The 21,205-nt window shown below is 37.5% G+C and overlaps 1 protein-coding gene across 6 annotated transcripts in view; it reads right to left on the minus strand.

Moving 5' to 3' along the window:
- Positions 1–21,205, minus strand: part of MATN2 (matrilin 2) — a 68,693-nt gene that overhangs the window by 20,798 nt on the left and 26,690 nt on the right. For all 6 annotated transcript variants that reach the window (XM_083823333.1, XM_083823332.1, XM_083823330.1 and 3 more), the window contains exons 5-9: positions 17,053–17,175; positions 12,199–12,321; positions 7,630–7,752; positions 3,665–3,787; positions 870–992 (exon numbers count right to left, since the gene is read on the minus strand). In XM_083823333.1, the coding sequence (XP_083679459.1) occupies positions 870–992; positions 3,665–3,787; positions 7,630–7,752; positions 12,199–12,321; positions 17,053–17,175 (615 nt within the window). The remainder of the gene's footprint in view (positions 1–869; positions 993–3,664; positions 3,788–7,629; positions 7,753–12,198; positions 12,322–17,052; positions 17,176–21,205) is intronic.

Below are 21,205 nucleotides of genomic sequence, written 5' to 3' on the forward strand. Positions count from 1 at the left end.
CAAAATTTCACTTCCTTTTAGCTTTTTGCAATGTTAAAGTGTCAGTACTTTTTGAGACAGGCAAAATTTGTCTCTGTTCGCATGGACTAACAAAGTAGGTTGTTGATGTGGTATGTGTAATACAAACTGATAATATGGAGATTTTAATTTGTCATGTTAGGGTCTGGATGACTTTAAAAAACATCTACAAAAAAAACTTTTAACAGCAGATGTTGATGAGATCTTTGGATATGATTTGGTTTATAGTTATAAAGTATTTCATGCCTCTGTGTTTTCTAAGGACTTATGCACAATTCTTCTTTGATCACTTAGTGTGTGTTCTTATACTGGAGAGAAATTTTCAGTTCCTTTTTATATCTGTCACTCTTCAGAACTGCGTAACGTAGCCAAATGTATAATGCAATTATGATATCTCTTTTGCAATGACCCTTATACCACATTGGGGAAAAGTGAACATTCCATTAGTATTGCAGGCTTCTTTGTGCTGTATAAGTCTTTTGAAATGCTATATATTTTTGCCTTGATTTGAGAAGAAAATTACAGTTGTCTGATATAAGGGTGTAAGTTGGAGTAAAATAATTTTGGATCCACAACAGACAAGCATCAGAGCTACTTTTTGTATGTCCCAGACATTCAGGGAGTCATTCAGGTGCCTAAAAGTTTGCACCCAGTGCCCCTTTAGAGTATCCAAGACATTGACATACTGCTGGCAAACAGGACACCAAAGGGGAAACTGTGAACTTCTGCAATCCTAGAGCATTTAAAATGACACAAATGAAAGCCATGTTTAGGTAATCAAATCCTACCCTACAGATTTTTTGTGTGTGTGAAATAAAAATCTAGCACTGATTTGCTGAATAATAACTTACGTTTGCAAGTTTTCCCATCATTCCGAAGCCTGTATCCTTCAAAACACTGACAAGTATAAGATCTGTCACCATTTATACACAAATGTTCACAGCCGTGATCACTCAGAGCACAATAGTCAACTCCTGCAGGAGCAATGAAAGTTATTTTTTTTAAATATTAATCATTAATTAAACTATTATTTACATCCCTAGTATTTGCATTGCATATAAGCAAGTAAATATAAACACATTGAATCACTTAAGCAACAATCCTGTTCCTTATCCGATAATATACATACACCTTCAATAAAATTTAAGAAGGCTTTGTGGTACACTTTGCATTGACTGTTGTAAGCAGAGTTGAGAATGTTTAGAATAACTCAAGAGAGTCCATGCCTCAGTACTCACAAACAGAATTATAATAAAAACAGCACTTTAACAATGATTTTATAAAAGACAGTGGCAAAGACAGAAAAGCTACCTTGTGAACACTCTTCAAAAATGGTTTCTAAATGATCTGAGGTAAACATGGCATTCCCCAGAACTTGCTTGTGTGCCTGACCTAGCTGCTGTGGCAGCAAGCAGAAAACCTCTCTGGGACCTCAGTGGTCTTTGGCTTAGGCTATCCAAGCTTTTGCAAAGAACTGAAAATGACAAGAACAGTCAAATGTGGTCCATTTTTTCATCTCAAATTTCCTGAGTGTTTCTTCTGCATAGTACAAAGACACAATATCCCCAGGAATCCGCAGACAGCACTCACTGCTCTTTATAGGTTACACACACAGTGCCACTCATTGTTTTGTACTAAGCTGTCAAAGCAGAAATCTGTTTACCACTCAGGTGTTCCTCCAGCTGTCTTAAGATACCTGTGCCTCTATATATCACACCAGTGTTGTCATGTCCCCGATGTTTTCCCATTAGGAGTGGTATATGTTAAATGCTAATCCCACTCAGCCACTCATTCAAGACATCCCAAGTGCCAGAGCTCTTTTCATGGCAGTCTAAAAAACCCACAATATCTCAGCGACTCATCTCAGGAGCTCAGGAATAGGACAAATCTTATTCCTAAATAAATATGAGGGGAGGGATACACTGGCAAGAAGAACCACCATTCAAAATCTCTCAGTTTTATTGCATGGAGGGATTCCAGAAGCCACAGCACAGTTTTAATGCTGCTGATGGGTCTCCAACTACAGCCTGGAGGAAAATGACTGAGTGAAATAAAATACCTCTTTTTACTACAAAGGAAAAGGATTTTTCCATTCGCAAGTTGATCAACTATTAAAAACATAGGTCAGCTCTTTCTGAATTTCCAGTGGTTCTTTTAGATGAATTTTCAGATAAATTGTTTCTAGCACACCCCAATCCCTATAATATGTACAATATAAGAGTACTAATTTTGCATTACTATCTGTCCCTTTTTTGATTTTTGCAGTGATAGAAGCAGTATCTGCCAAGATGTTGCGGGGGGCTAAAAAGGGTAGTACAGAGACAAAGATAAGGTTAAAGACAAAGGCGAATTGCCTTTGCAGATTTGCCTCACTTTTCCCAATATTATCTTTGTATCCAAGATTATTTTTGTATCATTTTGATTTCTGTTAAAACTGTGTGGCCCAAGTGCAAGTAAAGGAGCTAAGTCTGGAGCTACTCCAACACTCAACAAGCTTGAAAAACAATGTACCTCTGCAATCTGCAGAAAAGGTGGCCAAAACTCTCTCATCAAAGACGACAGGTCCAGGAAAAGTAACCAGGCAAAATATGATCACATTCCTCTCTTCCCGGCCCTTTTTATATATTTTTTTTTTTCCAATGAAAGACCAATATGGCCATTTGTGAAACTGCAATGATTCTCAGTGATCATTAGATTTATAAAGGGTGGAGAGCTGTCAGGACAACTTTTGTTCATTTATTTAGGGCTCCCATGTGAGCAGTAAAGCTGTATGGGACTTACACTTCTGCCCCAGATCAGATGATGCAGTTTGCCTGGGGAACGCGAATCTTAAAATGTCAGTCAGACACATGTGTCATGTGACTGGAAAACTGTCCTCAACAACTGGGGATGGACATATCTTCCAAGACTTGCTGCAAACACTAGAATTTACAGTCATCTTGACAAGTGCCTTTTCCCAAGTCCTTTTACTCTCTGTGTCTGCTTTCAAAGCATTATTAATGTGTTTTTGAAATTCAATCTGTGAGAATAAATTGAATCATAGAACCACCGAATGGTTTGGGTTGGAAGGGACCTTAAAGCCCATCTAATTCCAACACCCCTGCCATGGGCAGGGACACCTCCCACCAGCCCAGGTTGCCCAAAGCCCCATCCGGCCTGGCCTTGAGCACCTCCAGGGATGGGGCATCCACAGCTTCTCTGGGCAGCCTGTGCCAGGGCCTCACCACCCTCCGAGTAAAGAATTTCTTGCTAAGGTCTAATCTATATCTACCCTCTTTTAGTTTAAAACTGTTACCCCTTCTCCTGCTGCTACACTGCCCAGGATATGGTAGGCCTTCTGGGCTGCAAGCACACGTTGCCAGCTCATGTTGAGCTTTTCATCCACCAGTACTCCAATGTCCTTCTCCACAGGGCTGCTCTCTTAGCTCATCACCCAGTCTGTGTTCAAGTTCGGGATTGCCCTGACCCAGGTGTAGGACCTTGTGCTTCATCTTGTTGAACTTCATGAGTTTTACAGAGGTCCACCTCTCAAGACTATTGAGGTCCCTCTGGATGGTATCACTTCCCTCCGCTGAAGGTGTGTCCTCTTCCCTGTATGAAAACAGAAACCTTTCCCAGGTGAGCTGAGATCAAGAAGAAGACTTACGTGTGCAGGTTTTTAGGTCCTCATTAATGACAAATCCTTCAAAGCACTGACAGACATAGGAATCATCGGTATTTAGGCACAGATGTTCACAGCCATGATTACTTTCAGCACAGTGGTCCACTCCTATTGATTTGTGTTCATAATTGAAGAAAGCACAATGGAGTTTTAGGTACAAACACTATGACATTGTAGTTTGTGCACAATACCTTGGCAGAGCCAAGGGGAAAAGATCAATACAGCTTTTTATTTATGCAGCATTCCCACCTATTTGAACAACATGAGTTAATTAACAACACCTAAGTGAAATGAATAAAACAACCCCACACAGCAGACGACAAACTTGATGAAGTACTTGCCGAATGTCACAAAGAGAAACTAAGGCAAAGCGTCCTGCCTCATATTACCCACAGGATTGTGCTTTCTTTCTTTAAAAGGCAAGACTCTCTCTTTTGTTCACCATAAAATTTTCTCAGAGAGAAGTAGGAATATTAGTAACTCTCGTAAAAGAAATTATAGCTTCCGGATTATTTCATAAACAGTAAAATCTTTTCAACAAATGAGCAATCACAAATTAAAACTATCCTGCCAACAGGTTACAGCAGTTCAAGCCCAGTGGAGAAAAGATACAAATTATGAGTATGGGAGTGTCTAAACTTGTTCCATTTACTTTGTTTTCCTATTTCTATTCTGATTCCAAGTCAGATAAAATGGAATATTTATTGAATCTTGTATGAAACTGGTCCACAGAACAGACAGCAAAGCTTTAGAGTGAGATACGTGCACTTGCAAATGTACTATGTAATCTGCTGACTCCGTAAGTATAGAAAAAGCACATTTTAGGAAAAAAGATTTATACTGAACTTTCTCATAAGATTTTTTTCACGTCTTGCTAATGGCTATTTTTAGTTATATAGGCCCAAATCACTTTAGCTTAACTTGATCAAAAGTAGTGGAGTTCCCTCAGACACAAACAGAGTCTCATGTCTCTATTTGCAAATCATTTACAGATGTGAACAGACACGTCTGTAGCTGTCTACATTTAAAAAAAAAAAAATCCTATACTTAACATAAAATTACTTAGGTTTAAATATTGCTGTTTATTAGTTTATTTAACTAGGCAATGCGTTTGCAGGAGTCAGTCCAGATTTACCATAATACGTAAGGAGAGGTAACATTGGCTTGAACAAGCAAAGCTGAGGTGTAAGTTTTTACTAGTTGAAGCAAGTTCCAGCTGGAACAGTCTCCTTATTCCAAGGGTTTACATCACCATGAAGAGGCTTGTGTAACTTCTCAGAGCACACAAAAAATGTGGAAAAAAGGAGAAAATAATAATAAAAAAAAAGAGTCTGTGAAAAAATGCATCTGTAGTTTGGCACCATCTTTTACAATACAAACATCCACACTAATGTGAATTTTAACATTTAAATACTTTGGGTTCTAATGCAGAATCTTTTAACACATGCTTTCAAGGAGTGGAGTACTCACAAAGCAACTAATTTCCAGGCTTTAAGAAATAGTATAACTGTAAATTTGTTCATCATATTTGCCTTTTTTTTTTTTTTTAAGGAAGAGAAAGGGAGGGAAAAGGGGAAAGGTCTGTATTTAAAAAAAATTGTGTCTTGGGAAATACTTATTTTTAGATATTCAACTTGTGATAGCCTAAAAACATAATTGTTAAAAAGTTCTTGCAACACATCCAAGTATCTTTAAATAAGGCTTTATCACACATAGTTTATTTAAAAATAATTACTCCCTAGCATATAAACTATTTTTAATTTCAGTGACAGAGTGTTCCTTTGGAAAAATTTATCATAAGTACATCAGGCAAAAACGCTACCAATATTTTAGATGACGTGCAAAATGGTTCTCTGGAAAAAACAACAACAGTATCTGCTGAAAACTAGGTGACGGGAAGTGGGTAGTGCTGTTGGTGTCTTCTGGTGCAACACTGGTCCCTCCTTTAGTAGCATTCTTATTAACAGAGGACACTTTATTAAACAGATTGATGAAAGTGCAAACATATTGCAGGGGGAGATTTCTACACATCTCCACATATTACATTACATTACATACATTAGTTTTAAGTGTGCTGCAGTTAAATAGCTCATAGCAATGATACAGATGTTCCAGAGTAAGCTCTGCCGTTGTGTTTGACACCATGGCTGAACACCTTTTCCCAGTTATTTGTATTGGAGAAGATGATGTTTTAGTTCCATATTGAATCTGGGATCTTACTATATCATGACTTCATTAGGGCTGGCTTGTGGTTGACTTTACGGAAACATAGGTTTGCATAGCTCAAAAAGATCTCAGAAGGGACTCAGGAGCATTTTCTCGTTCTGTTCACACCTCACCCCACTGCAGTAACTAGTTGCTGCAGTGCATGAGATACTCGTTTCTGCACGTATTGCCATCGTGTTGTAGGGTGTATCCAGGATGACATTTGCACACAAGTGACTCTTCCGTATTAATGCATTCATGTTCACAGTCATGCTGACCAAAATCACAGAAGTTTACTTCTGTAGAGAGAAAAGCACTAAAGAATTCAAGCCAGTCGTGAGGGTTTCTGAAGTAAAACAGCTTAGAAAAACTCACTTTTGTTGAATGGTACCAGATTCTATGCTTTGGACAGCTTTTAAAACTGTGCACATCTGATAGTGAGTCGTGGATCTGTGAGTTGACTGCAAATACTTGGCTAAGCAAGACTGCACTTTGACTCCATACCCCTGCTCCTGTAGTCATTACAATTTATGCACCATGGTGCACGGTGGAGGAGGAATGCCTGGTGCTGGTCACCAGCGATGTATTCTTCCTGATTTATAATGAGGGCATATATGCAAATGTTCTACTTTACTTTACAAGTTTATCTAACATGAGCTTTGTTATAACAAGTTTTGGAATGGGAGCTCAATCCTGAAAAAGTCACCAGATTTACAGCCAAATCCAGAGTCCCCTAAAGTTAAGGAAAAGTACCCCAAAAGAGAGTTATGATTTGTCTTTAATTCTTAATTAAATCCTTAGCAATAAGTATTCCAGACAATATAGTTCTTTTACTCCTATACTGATTAAGGTACATCCATTCTATAAAAACCTGGATGTATTAAAATACCATACAGATAATAAAAGCCAGAGTATGGATTGCTGTAAAAACCACACTGTGTACATAATGATGCTTCATGAGAAAACATCTTTAAGACTGAAAGAAAACATAGTTGTAAAAACAGATAAATTTTATGAGGGTCTAGAAATATAATTATGTTGCTCTAATCAAGATTCGTACTTATAAAATATCAGTACAATTCCCCCCCTAGAACTGATTCACCAGGTCAAGATAGTTCTTTATTAACAGCATTACATTGAAAACTTGCTGAGTTTCTGGACCCCAACTCAGTACAAGCTGTAACACAAAAGGCTTTGTGAAGTAAATAATATGTACAATTGGTTTGGAACCCTACCATTGCTGAGGCTGTTAATACAGTTTGAAGAAAACTGTATGGGGTTTCATGTGTGATTTTAAGTTGCTTCTCATAACTACATTACCAATCCATTACTTTCTCAAAGCTAATGAAATACATCTGTCCTTGGCTAACGCAACTCAGCAGCAAAGCAAGGTAAAATTAAAAAAAAAAAAAAAAAAGCTGTTTGTGTAACTACAGGACAATGTCAGAAAGTCAGAAAATAAGAAACAAACTTTTTGGTTTTTTTAGCCACTGTGGTTTCTATATTATACTTTAAGTTTTCCTGCATCTCTTAAAAAAATGTGTAATATACAACTTAGTCTATGAAACAGCAAACTATGTATTTTTCTAGCATGACTGGCTCAGTTAAAATTCAAGTTTATAAAGAAAGATTTGTTTCAACCTTTATAATAGAGAAAACTTTCATCCTTTCAGAAAGGAAACCATTCACAGCTGGTTTAAGAAATAAAAGCAGATGAACTTCATTATGTCCAAAGGATTACTCACTTTTGCATGTTTTCTTATCTGGATTAAGTCTAAACCCTTCTTGGCATCGACAAAAATAGGAATCATCTGTATTAACACATTCTTGTTCACAGCCATGGTCCTGAAGAGCACAATAGTCTGGTCCTAAATGGAAAAAATTGTGTCAGTGAGAAATATAATTCCTCAGATATAAGCTAGGCAAAAAACTTTTACGTCATTTTCTTTTATTTATTTTTTTTCCTTGTGCACCATTTAGAACTTTTACCATATTGTTTCAAACTGTGAAAATAAAATGTTCCTTTCTGACAAATAATCTGTTATACTAGGGTAGACCTGATATGTATTCTTAAATGAATTCTTGGAGAACACATGTACTACGTGCAGTACAGAAGTTAGAATCTTAAATATTTCTCAACATTTCACAGCTCAGCCCTATACACTGCCGCATCAAAATTGCCTATTTATTTTACTCAGAGCAAGTTTGATATGATCTGTAATAAATACACAACCAAGCTTCTGAATGCTATTCATTAGATCAAAGCGGGACAACCAGGTCATCAAAAGCATCAGTGTTTTTAAAAGCCTTGAGCGCTTGCTACATAGCTCTTCCATTTAAAACGCTCATCATAGGAAAGATGAGCAAACTCTAGAAACAGCTACTACTTTTGTACAAAGTACCTTAGAAGGGAAGATAATACTGCAGTAAGCACTGGGCTATTTACCCTGTAGCGCTAACCACTATTAAGTCAAAGAACCTGACATTCACTTAGATGTGATATGTGGCCATCTCTTAGCTTTATATAAGGGGAGTTAACAAATTTATTGTAGGGAAAGAACGGTTTTAATCCTTCATCACTGGTAAAAATAGATAAATGAGTCGGAAATCAAGTAAGTTATATTTTTAATAACATCCGGCACTTTTGAACACTTCATTAAACCTGAAAACCGAAATTCAGTGCTTAATTATTATTCCCAGAGATAATTAGCTTCCTGAAGCAGGAACTGTTCTTTTCTAGTATATGCAGTAGACTAATGCAATCGAGCCTTTATATGTGATGAAAGCCTTCACTAATAATAGACCAAGCAGCAATAGTAGCAAAAGTCCTCTTAACAGTTAACTCAGCAGCTGGGAATTACCTCTACCTTCCTCACTGACAATCTGAATTTACTGCCCTCTTCTCTTTCTGCCACACATAGAGTACTCTGCTGGTGTTGGCAGGATTCCCCTAATGAGCCATGTTCCTTTTATTTCATTCTGAGAAATTTGGAGTAATTCCCAGAGAAAATTTGTAAGACATGCATGACTGTACTGATAACATTTACATTTTCATGCCTTTTTTTTTTTTTTTTTTTTTTAGCCTTGAGCATTGAAGCTTACTTTTTACTTTTTGTTTTTGAACAGAAAACCACGGTTCTTTGATAATCACAAGATCTCAAAAACTGGAGCCCTTGGCCCAGGCCTGCTTACTGATAGAGTGATCTGGTCTGACATGGGTGTGAGTCTTGGCTAGTTGGCAGCTGTCACTGAGATTCAGTACATAAGCCAAACATGTAGAAATTTATGCTAAAAGTTTTAATTTACAAACATTTTAAATCCAGTGTTCTGAAGTTTGTTCCTTCATGTTGTTTATGTGAACTCAAAGGCAGTGTGATTCATAACATATGGGAACTAGAACACACTTTTGCTCTGAAGAGCTCTCATGTTGTCTCAACTTCGTTAGCATCAAAATCTACCCTCTTCTTTTCTTCAAGATTTATTTTATTAGCAAGGCTCAGAAGACATCAAGTGTAAGGTAAAGTGGCTTAGTAAGTGTTTGAGAGTTTGAGCTGTAGAAAATGGTATCAAAAGCCTTACTGAAATCTAGCCAAACCATATCCACAGCCTTTCCCTCATCCACTGAGCGTGTCACAGTGCTGTAGAAGGAGATCAGGTTTGTCAAGCAGGACCTGCCTTTGACAGACACATGCTGACTGGCCCCGATCGCCTGGTTGCCCTGTTAGTGCTGTGTGATGGCACTCAAGATAGTCTGCTCCAGGAGCTTCCCCAGCACCAAGGGCAGACTGACAGGCCTGTATTTTCCTGGATCCTCCTTCTGGCCTTCCTGTAGATGGACGTCACATTTGCTAGCCGCCAGTTGACTGGGACCTCCCCTGATAGCCAGGACTGCTGATAAATGATGGAAAGTGGCTTGGTGAGCACTTCCACCAGCTCCCTCAGTACCCTCAGGTGGATCCCATCTGGCTCCATAGACTTGTCTACATCTGCATGGTTCAGCAGGATGTTAACCGTTTCCTGATGGATGATGAGAGCTTCATTCTGCTCCCTGTCCCTACCTACCAGCTCAGGGGACTAGGTACCCAGAGAACAACTGGTCTTGCTGCTAAGGACTGAGGCAAAGAAGGCATTAAGTACCTCAGCCTTTTCCACATCTCTTGTCACTATGTTTCACCCCCACATCCAATAAAGGATGGAGATTCTCCTTAGTCCTCCCTTTTCTTGTTTATGTATTTATAAAAACATTTTTGTCTTTAACAGCAGTAGCCAGACTGAGCTCAAACTGGGCTTTGGCCCTCCTAGTTTTCTCCCTGCACAGCCTCATATCTTTGTAGTCCTCCTGAGTGGCCTGCCCCTTCTTCCAAAGGTCATAAACCCTCTTTTTCTTCCTGAGCTCTAGCCACAGTTCTGTTCAACCAGGCCAATCTTCTTCCGTACCAGCTCATCTTTCAGCATGTGGCGGCAGCCTGCTCCTGCGCCTTCAACATTGCGTTCTTGAAGAGTGTCCAGCCTTACTGGACTCCTTTGCCCTTCAGGACTGCCTTAACAGGACAAAGTCTGCCTTCTGGAAGCCCAGGGTGGCAGTTCTGCTACCCCCCTCCTAATTTTTCCAAGAATGGAAAACTCTATTAATTCATAATCATCTTGGGCATAGGCCCAAGATGGCCACCAACCTTCACATCTCCAACAAGTCCTTCTCTGTTAACAAGCAAAAGATCCAGCGGGGTGCTGTTCCTTGGGGACTTCTGGTAAGTTGAAGTCCCCCACAAGAACAAGCACTAGCTACTACAAGAATGCTCCCAGTTGCTTATAGAATATTGTGTCTGCCTCTTCAGCCTGGTTGGACAGTTTATAGAAAACTCCCACTATGACATCTGCCTCATTGGCCTTCCACTTGATTCTTACCCATAAACGCTCAACCCTGTCATCACCATTTTTCAGCTGTAGGCAATGAAAACATTTCCTAACATAGAAGGCTAGCCCCCTGCCTCTCCTTCCTAGCCTATCCTTTCTGAAGAGTTTGTAGCCGTCCATTGCAATACTCCATCTGTATGCCTTCAGCAAATCTGTGGGTGACATTAAATTAGGGACATTGTCTGAAAGCAAACGGCAGTATAGAGAAACCTTGATAAACTTTACAACTGGACAAACAGAAGTCTTCTGAAGTTCAGCAAGAAGAATTGCTTGAGGGTATGTCTCTTTCCCTGAATCATAAGGTCAGATGTGCAGTCTGAATTAGATGCTTTCTTTCTAAATGTTAAAATTAAGTGACTTAACAAGCATAATATGCACTGTAGTCAATAGGTTAACTTCATCTCTTTCACTAAATGTTGAAATGCCCCCAAGCCTTTAAAAAAAAACCACTGAAATACAGTGCTACAGAAATAATGTTTGTTCACTTTATTAGACAGTATGGATTATATTCATCAATGGCATCAGCAGTTTCACTTTGCTAAAAACTAAAGGGTTTTGTCAGCTTAGAGCTGCGACACTAAAGTTTCATTACCAAGGTCTGCATTTATGAAAAAAGGTAACCAGGAGTATACATTAAAGTTTTCCCTTCACATTTCCTGAAGTGAGTTATGACATTACATACTACAGAGGTTTTAGCTTATTTTCCCAATTAAGGGAAGCTTTAGCAAGAGTATTTTCTGGTCTATTAGTTCTCTTCCGCTTTATATCCCCCCCCAGCTCTGGTAACTTTTGAACTTGTTAGTCCAGTGTCAATCAAGTCTGACAAACAAGGAAACCTCTGAAGTTATGATAAGCTGGTGGAAACATGGAAGTTTTATAGAGGCTACTGATTTTCCCAGAGCTTTGGCACAAGTATCAAAGAATTCTCTATTGAGGAAAATCCATAGCAAAACAGGCTGCAATGTTTTCTCTGATTGTGGAACTACTCACTCTGTTTAATTTTAGCTTGTCTTACAAACCAAGATGATTATAAATCGTCTTGTACAGACCTGTTTGTTTATCCAGCTAGGGAGATGATATTCGAAATGAAATATATGGATAATCAAAGAGAATATGCAAGACAAAGCTTTTGGCTTTTACTATTGAAAAAGGAGCCTGGTCTCATGTTAAATGCTTCCTGTTTACAGAAGGGGCCCCTCCACCTACTCTCTCCCCCTAAAATCCAAACTACCTCCAAAAACAACTTTCATTGCTTTTATGACCTTTGGATTCAAGGGCACTCCAACATTTTCTATACCTAACATATTATTCAGTGTTCCCAGGAACAGTGGGAGAATTACTGCTGAGAACTGGACAGAAAGAGTACATACTGTGCATAATTAAAGCTTATCACTACTTACTTCTGCAAGTTCTTTTGTCTGGATTTAAAATGAACCCTGGGTAGCATCTACAGTAATAGGAGTCCTCAGTGTTAACACATTCATGTTGGCAACCCTGGTTATCCACAGCACAGTAGTCTACAACTGAAAAAGAACAAGAGCAACATATATAATCAGAAAAACAAAGTTAGAACTATTACACATAGAGATTATGGTACTAGTTATACACAGTAACTACAAGAAAAAAAGGAAAAACTGACATCATTTTTCTCCTGAACAACCTTTCTGCAGAAAGCAGTGTACTTTACCAGTTGGTACATCAGATTCATTTGAATCCCAGATTGTTTCTCCTATCCTTTGAACATTTATCAGCTCCCTTATTGTCAGGAAACTTCTCAAAGCGTTTTCTCCGATCTGGAAACCATGACTCAGTCAGCAACTCTGTTCAGAGACCAGGGCCAAGCAAAGTTTGTTTGATTTAGTTTTGTCTTCTGTCTCTCCAAATCCAGACCTGGAATTGTTCTACTTTTCCTTAAAATATTAGCTATATTAGTTATCAAGACTAGTTCCAGTAGCCTGAATACATAAGAGACCTATGGCAATACCTCCTACACTGAAGACTGTCATGACACATTTATCCCCTCTACCTTGGTCCAAAATCATCCTGTACAAATCAGGTGCAGCTACAAAGTCTGACGCTTCAGCTGATTTTCACCACTGATATTTTGCTTATATAATGCCTTTTGTGTGAGAGAAATCAAACATCATAGTTAGTCTAGTCACGTATTTCGTAAGTCTGGTCACCTATTACACAAATCCATATTTGCAAGATAGATTGCCAGAAGGGTGATAATATAACACTTTAGAGTTTACTTAGACGAGCCTATTTCAAAGTGCTAAAGGAGCAAAATAAATTATATTATTTCTTTGCAGTTTGAGCTGTTTCTTTACACAGAAAGCCCTAGGAGAAATCAAAGACAAGTCACGAGGCAGGTGTTCTGACCCCCCAAAAGCTTCCAGGCCCACATTAGGCAAGTTTACCTAATTCTTTCTGCAGAAGAGAGCAATGTGCCCAGCTTCACAGATGTTTAAAGTTTCCCCCTCTTTGCCAACTGACTAATTTTTTTATTGCTGTATATTGTGGATACTCCCAAACTGTTTTAAGAGGCTGTAAGTTTGTTTTAATGAAAACAATTTTTTTCTTTAATAGCCTTCCCTTTGCAAATAATGCACACTCAGGTGTGCTAAGATATTTAGTCAAAGTCTGGTCAGGAAAGCAGATAATACATTTAGTGACCTTGAAAGAGCTTCTTTAGGAAGATTTATTCTTAGGAATAAATGTGTTGAATGATGTCAAATTAGATTACTTACTGTCTACCATGTGAGACCATTTTCCTGGCAAGTACATTCCTGTTTCCACACTGAATAGCTTCATATAAAAATGTATTTGCTGAATATATATTTCAAGGATATAATGTGTCATGTAATTAGTCAGCTTTCCCCTTAAATTAATTCTAACCACATGCACATTTTCAAGTGTTTTAAAACACACAGTAATAAATAAGTGAAAGAATATACAATTTCTTTCTATACAACACCATACCTGGGAAATAGCCTATTTAAATCCCTCCATAAAGTCACCTGCTCCTCTGCATTTAAACCGTAATGAACATGCACTTCTACCAGAACATCTGTAACTGCCCAACTAATTATTATGAAGTTGAGAGACATCTGAATGGTTCAACAGGTCTTAGAATGCTTTATTATCAACATCTGAGTAACTATCGCCTCAAGCACTTTCAGATGACAATCTCTTCCAGGGAAGGACTGTGCCTTCTTAGGTCTATGCAGCTGCTAATGTACTGTGGGCAAAAAAAGGAAAAAAAAGAAACACCTCAAAATAAATAATTCATACAAGATGCTGAATTTACCAGGCTTGCTTTGCTTCACATATATTAATTCTGGGAACCTCTTACTCATAGAAGTAGGTCTGTTGGCCTCTACCAATAATGAGCATATCAATTTAAATAAAGCCTTTCCACTGACAGTTAGGAAGTCAGAATATTCTCTTGACAGTTGCTTTTGGAGATATGTATTATTTATTTCCACTCCCTCCCCCAGTCCCTTATTCCATGCAGGCTTATCCTTGCAGACTGGCATTAGTAATCTACCTAGAATTTAATTTCACTTTCAGCTTCACGTTTCATTTTGGTGGTACTTGCTTAGACGGGAAAGTTGTCAACAGCATGTCAATCAGCAAGTAAGTTGCTGGAGGACTTAAATCTTCCTGAAAAGACTGAAAAGAGTTATAAATCTACATTTCTTATACTGAAGCACTGCAATCCTGCAGAAAATGCATAACAGCTGTATAAGACCAAAGCAAAATAATATTTTCCTCATTTTTGTTAAAAATAATAAAACTTATACTTCCTTATTGTCACAAGAGTCGCGGGATAGGCACCAGAATGTGAAATCTTAATTTTGGCCCATGCCTATTTCAATAAGAAACTTTTCTAATTAATTCTGAATTAATGATATTTTTAAGCAAGCAAGCAATAAATTCAGTTGTCATCTCCCTATCTTTGTTCCACCATGTTTTTCTTGCTTGGAATTAGTTGCTAAGTGATGAGAGCTATCTTTTACATCTAGTTACCAATTTCACACCCTAGGTGCTCAGGTTGCCCTCTCCGATATGTGAGCAGCACAGGTTACCTTTCTCTAATATTGCTGTTTTACTACTGTGATGTTTATGTATTTTTTCTTTTTTTTTTTTTTTTGAGAATTAATTAAATTAAGGAGAAGGGTAGAAGAAAGCCTAGGAAGAAAATGTGGCAAAATAAGTAAAGGCATAAGGAGAATGAAAAACAGTGTGGAGTAGTAGAAGAGAAGACTCATGGAAGACTTGTTAAAACCTAGAAAACAGCCAAAAAATGCAGCAGTGCCAGGATTGCAGTCAGGTGCCAGCAGCCAAATCATTGCCAGGATAAAAGAGCCCACGCCCAACAGCTGCAGCAGTATGGGGACAGCTCAGCACCAGTGCCAGGGAAGAGAAGACACCACGGCCAGCAACACCAAGAAGATGGGGAGAGTGGGACCAAGATTGAGAGGGCTGTGTGTTCAGCAGCATAATGTAGAAAGAAGGGCTCATCGCCACCAAACTTATAACTGGCAGGATTTTGTTCATATGAAAGGCAGACAGTTAACATGAAAAGTTGTTTTAAAAGGCAAAATCGTAGCGCTTTGCTAACCATAATTATCTGTACATTTTATCATAAACAGTGTGTTGCAAACACTCAGATTACTCCACCATTCAATGGTTACTTTAAATGAATGCATTGTAAGTTGCTGGTTGTGAGCTTTTATTTAATTATTGCCATCCAGGTAACTGGCTGACAGGTGTGTTAATAAAGCAGTTAGCATTGCCTTCAATTCTTAACTAGAGAAATTAGCCCTTCAGAAATGAGGAAGAGAACGTAACAAGATAGCAATAACAGCTGACGACAATAAATATGAATATCTCAGATTAAATATATGGTAAAAAAGAATTAGGGATACAAAAATCTGCTAAGAGAAGTCATGGATTTTTTCCCTTCAGTGATATAATCACATCAATAGCAGAGAAAAGTCTGACCTTGACACAGGTGAAGGACATGAGGATTAGGCTAAGGTTACTGGATGAAATCCTGTGGAGCGTTAGATGTAGAAATTTGGGCTATAATCATCTAAAAGGCTTTCTTGCCTGAGCAACCATTATTAGCTGCATTTTCAAAACAATTCAACTTCAGAATGCAGGTTCTTAAAGGGATATGTTAGTGCCCAAATTATGTTGATGCAAAATTATGTTAAGAACTGTAAACACTCCTATGAGGATCGTGAGGCTACATGTACGGTAAACATTTCTGCAGAGAAGTAGAGTCAATGTTCTTTAAAAATGCATTTATTATTCCAAGTCTAAAAAACCTCAAAACCTCATTTGTGTGCCCCATGTGAAACTATAAGCAGATTGCTCAGTTCCATAAACTGTCATCTACTTTGCACCTCAAAATAGGATTATTCTGCATAGCAACTGTGAAGGTAATAAGAGACAGGTTATGTTTGTGGTGGATTACAGAAGACAGCATTTTTCTGAAATGTAGTATGGGATGAAACATTTATGAGAAGGGCAATAGCCTAATGTACCACAATTATATTAAAAATATTTACTGTGTATAAACAGAAAAGAAATAAAAAGTGAGATACTTATATGCTAATAGAAAAAGAAGTATGTTTTTTGTCCAAAATTTTTTGTACTGTATTTCCATGCTTGCTGTTTTGAGCTGTCTTAGACCTGATGTTTGCTTCTGTACTACCCGTAGTAAAAATTAAAGACACCTATTGGATGGGTTCTTTTAATGGGGACCAACCATTCCTTAAAGCCATCCTTTCAAAGAGTTTGAAAGTTCTCTTGGCATAACCATAAAACCAAGTGAGAAATGGTAATAATTTGTCCACTTTCACGTTGTGTTTGTCTAATTTCTGCCTGAAAAGGAACTACCAAGTTCGTCTGCTTTTGTTTGTTTTTGAATGGCCATATATAACATGCCAGTACCGTGCTGGCCACCTGCATGGATCTAAAATAAAACATTAGATGCTTAGTTTCAAGATAGCAATGTTATTTTTCTGTGTGAAATTCATTGGAACAATTTTTCCCAGTCATTGTTCCTTATAAGTAAGGGCCTACAATCATGTAAATATATATTTTTCTTTATCTACCACCCATGTAGAAGAAGACAGCTTTGCCATCATTGTTTATGGCCAAACTGGACATTAATTTACATTTAATTTTCCTTTGATTTGTGTCAAAAGATAAAAGTGAATTGCTAAACTCATACTCACCAATGCAATTCTTTCCATTTGCATCAAGTTCATACCCTTCATAACACTGACAGACGTAAGACCCAGGCGTGTTCACACAAATCTGCTCACAGGCATGTTTCTCCACAGCACAGAGGTCCTGAGCTACAAGACATAATTGCATGAATATGAAGTTCTTTGCCCTTCCATATTGTACAGGCAGACTGCATATTGGAAATAAATTTCAGAAATCTATGAACAGCTCTTTAGAGTTGAGCTCATTTCAAAACAGAACATGCTGATATTCTGTCACATAGTGAAACTTTTATAACAGCAACAACAACCACTCAAAGCTGAGGAGTTATTCCTTCAGCTGAAGGCAACAACAATTACTGGGACACTGGTGCCTAGTGGACTTGCTTGACTGAATATATCTCTGAAACATTTAATGGGTGTACTTCTCTTTTTTTAATATTTTTTGTATTTGTCTTTTTTTTTTTTAATTTTGTGTACAATCAACCCTAATAAATTATGATGAGGATAGAAAAGGAACGAAAAAGAAAATGGGGCACCAAAAGCCTTTCATTTCTGAGTTTTATCATTTTTCAGTTTTGTGCAACATACCATAGCAAGTTACCCCTCCCAAGCAAAAAATCTCTTGGGAAAAATTTCTACAGCAAATGAGGTCAGTTCAGTTCCTGGTCTAATGAAGCACATTTGGCTTTCTTTACAATAGACTGAAGGTTTCTGAGAACCCCAAGTTTCACCAGTGAAACTTCTGGAAAGCAGAGTACTTTGTGTTGTTCAGGATCAGGCCCGGAGACTGCTCAACACATAATTACCATTTACAGCTGCAAAAAAAAGGCTTTTGGAACACATTTAAGGAAACTAGCCAAGCAAATATGAATTTTCTTTTATAGTGCTCTGCTTCATATCATGCGGCATGATGAACAGTATAAACAGTTGTTTAACTCTCTTGTTCCAATATAAACTCTACAAATAATTTTTTCAGCCACATTTGCTCTTCTGTACTACTCTGTGTATTAGTATAAGATTTGAGTATATCTAGAGAAGAATGAAAGAGATTAAATTACACCAACAGTGTAATGAGTACAGAACAGCCATTATCTGACACAACCACTCTTCTCTAGACAATTTAGATGAGAGTTGGTAAGAGGAGCAATAGTAGGTTTTCATCCTTTGCATGGATGTAAAACCACGTTAATGATTTCCATCCTTTGCATGGATGCAAAACCAGCTAAATGACATAAATAAAGAATATTTTAAGTTGAACAAAGGATTTTTTTTTCTTGGCTTTGTTTTGGAAGATAGCTGAGTTGCCTTTTTTTTTTTTAATTATTATTTTCATGTGGAAGGCAACAAATCACAAATATAGCATTTTTTTTTCTCCTTCAAAGCAACACTGAAATGCATTATGGCAAAAAACTACCATCCGTTCAAAAGACAAATGCACCCTTTTCCAACCTGAAGCAAACTTGTTAATTCATTGCTGATTTAAGCCATTTGGTTAAGAGCTTTTAAGAACTGAATACTGATATGCTGTACTCTCACAACATTAAAAAAAAAAAAAAGTTCAGAAAAATGAAAGGAGTATGTCTTTAGTTCCATAACATTCATCTTTTATGTGTTGCTTAATTTAGCAAGTGATAAAATGTATATGTAAGGAAACTATTTGTTCATGAACAAGTTGACAAGTGCATCCAAAAGTTAGATAAATACATCTGTTGTATGTTGACCATGTACTGCACTAAACATAAATATAATGAAGATTTATTTTACTTAGAGGTTCAGTGAGGAACATGCTGTCTCTTTGCATGGGTGAAAAATCAGCAGCCAATGAAAGTAACTAAAACGGTCACAGACTGGGGTTTTTTCCATCGCCATTCTCCAGCTTCCCTCTAGAAATAAGCTCTCCAGTTTGTCTAACTTCATTCCCCTTTGCTCACGAATGCTGCTACCTCTCTGGGGACTTTTCAGACGTAATGGTCTGACCTTGGTAGACTGCTACCACATCATTTCCCTCCTTCATCAATGATCTGCATCATCCTAGAACATTTATGGTCAGTATGATGGCTCTCAATATTAGATGTCCAGTACACTATTGCTAAAATTAGCTTATAGTTTGGTGACGTGGAAAAATATCCATTAGAAGTAGGCTGCAAACACATTGAATGACTCATGTCCTTTCCACATTTAGGAAAATCAAACCTACTCAAAACGAGTACATAGTTAAGCATATCATGTGAGATAGGTAACCAGGGAAAAGTAAAGTAAGACTGAGTCGTAACTTGGAAAAGGAAAAGGAAAAGGAAAAGGAAAAGGAAAAGGAAAAGGAAAAGGAAAAGGAAAAGGAAAAGGAAAAGGAAAAGGAAAAGGAAAAGGAAAAGGAAAAGGAAAAGGAAAAGGAAAAGGAAAAGGAAAAGGAAAAGGAAAAGGAAAAAAGCAGTGGAATTTGAAAAAGTGTATAAAGCAACACATCGAGGGCTACTGTGCATGGGTCACCAGTAGGAAGACCACACACAATTCCAAAACTTTCTTGGAAATTAATCTGTAACATGAAGCAGTGCAACGAACAAAAACTGAATTACTGGCTGATAAAAACTATGGAAATATAACACAACAAACCAGAAGACACAATAAAGAAACATTTTTTCATATTTGCAATTAAAATTCTCAATTTTTCTCCATTATTTAAATCTAATTGATTCTCCACTTTTTTTTTTTTTTCCCAGTGTTATTCTTGAAATTCAATTGTCCAAAGTGACATTAGGGGTGAAGATAGGAAAAAATGTGTAAGAGAAAATTCAAAAAGATAAATTTTGTATTTAAAAAAAATCCCAGAAAATTGAAAGCAGAAGAATTCTTCCTTAAAATTCTTTGATACAAGAAAATCAAGGGCACAAGGAGGGTTTAAAAGAAAGGTTTATAGGATACAAAAGTTTTGCATGAGTAGCATTTTAAAAGGGAAACAAAGGAAAGAAGAGGCTAGGGAATATTATTGAAATGTGATTACATAGTTGGAGGCCTCATTTGGGATTCTGACCGCCCTTTTTTGGGAGAGCTACAACAAATGTGCAGAAGCATAGAGAATAGGCTGTGTTAAAAGTTGTTCTTGTCACTGTTCTTGTCTTGGCTTAGCTGCTAAACCAAGTAATATTAGAATATATTTCAGATTGATTTCTTCTTCTTCTTCTTGAGGATACAAAACCTGGAATAAAGTGTTAAATTTAATACTAAGTATTCCTCTATAATTCACACATGCATATGACAAATGTCTACATTTAGTAAGGGATGCTGGTAAGAAAGGCAATGAAAACAAAGATTCTTAAATCTAGCTCATCCCATAGCTCAACAGCATGGGAGGTGAACAATTCAAAAGGAGTGTCCAATTGGGCTCAAGGGGTCTGAACACGCTCCCACACACTGGCAAAAATGCCCACATCACTCCAGTGCTGACATCCTTTTGTCCCCATTTCTATTTGCTAAGGCTCTGACTGAAACTGTGTCCTGTTGCAGATGTAAGGACTCTAATCTTCAAGCAGCAGAGTCCTCCCAGATACTAACATACTCCCATTGTTTCAGTGGTCATTAAGTATTTGATGTAAAATACAACACTAAGCAAGGGAGACCAAAAAACAACAACAACAACAACAAAAAACTCTAATCCCAAACTAGCAGATTATTTAAGATGCTGAACATATGAGTTCCAAACACAAGAACAGGATTTGAGCATGCATCCTTCACCTCACTTCTAAATTATCTATTATGATGGGGACATACTATGCTCTCACCATGACAGTTTCCTCCAGCTTTTTGAAAAAACATTTTCCAAAATTATTCTTCTGGCTAAAATCAGTTTGGCAAATTTGGCTTGAATCCATGGAGCGTTGTGGGGTAAGAAACTGTAAGTGCATTTTCCCTAAGTGGTAAAAAACAGTATCCCACAATTGCTTTAAAATAATGGTGGATACAGAAATAAATTTGGCACACCCATCTTATGTAGTCTGCTGTTAATTACTAGGAAGCAAGTCAAAATGGACAAAAGAAATACTGCTTACAAAGATCAGAATTAAACTGAAGTACAGTTTGTTACTATAAACTATAGTTAAAGACAATTACTTAAACTTGAAAAAGTTGATCTTTTTAAAAAAGAAAATGAGAGCATAAGCAAGAC

The sequence above is a fragment of the Anser anser genome (genome assembly GCF_964211835.1).
Source record: "Anser anser genome assembly, chromosome: 2".
Classification (NCBI taxonomy): Eukaryota; Metazoa; Chordata; class Aves; order Anseriformes; family Anatidae; genus Anser; species Anser anser.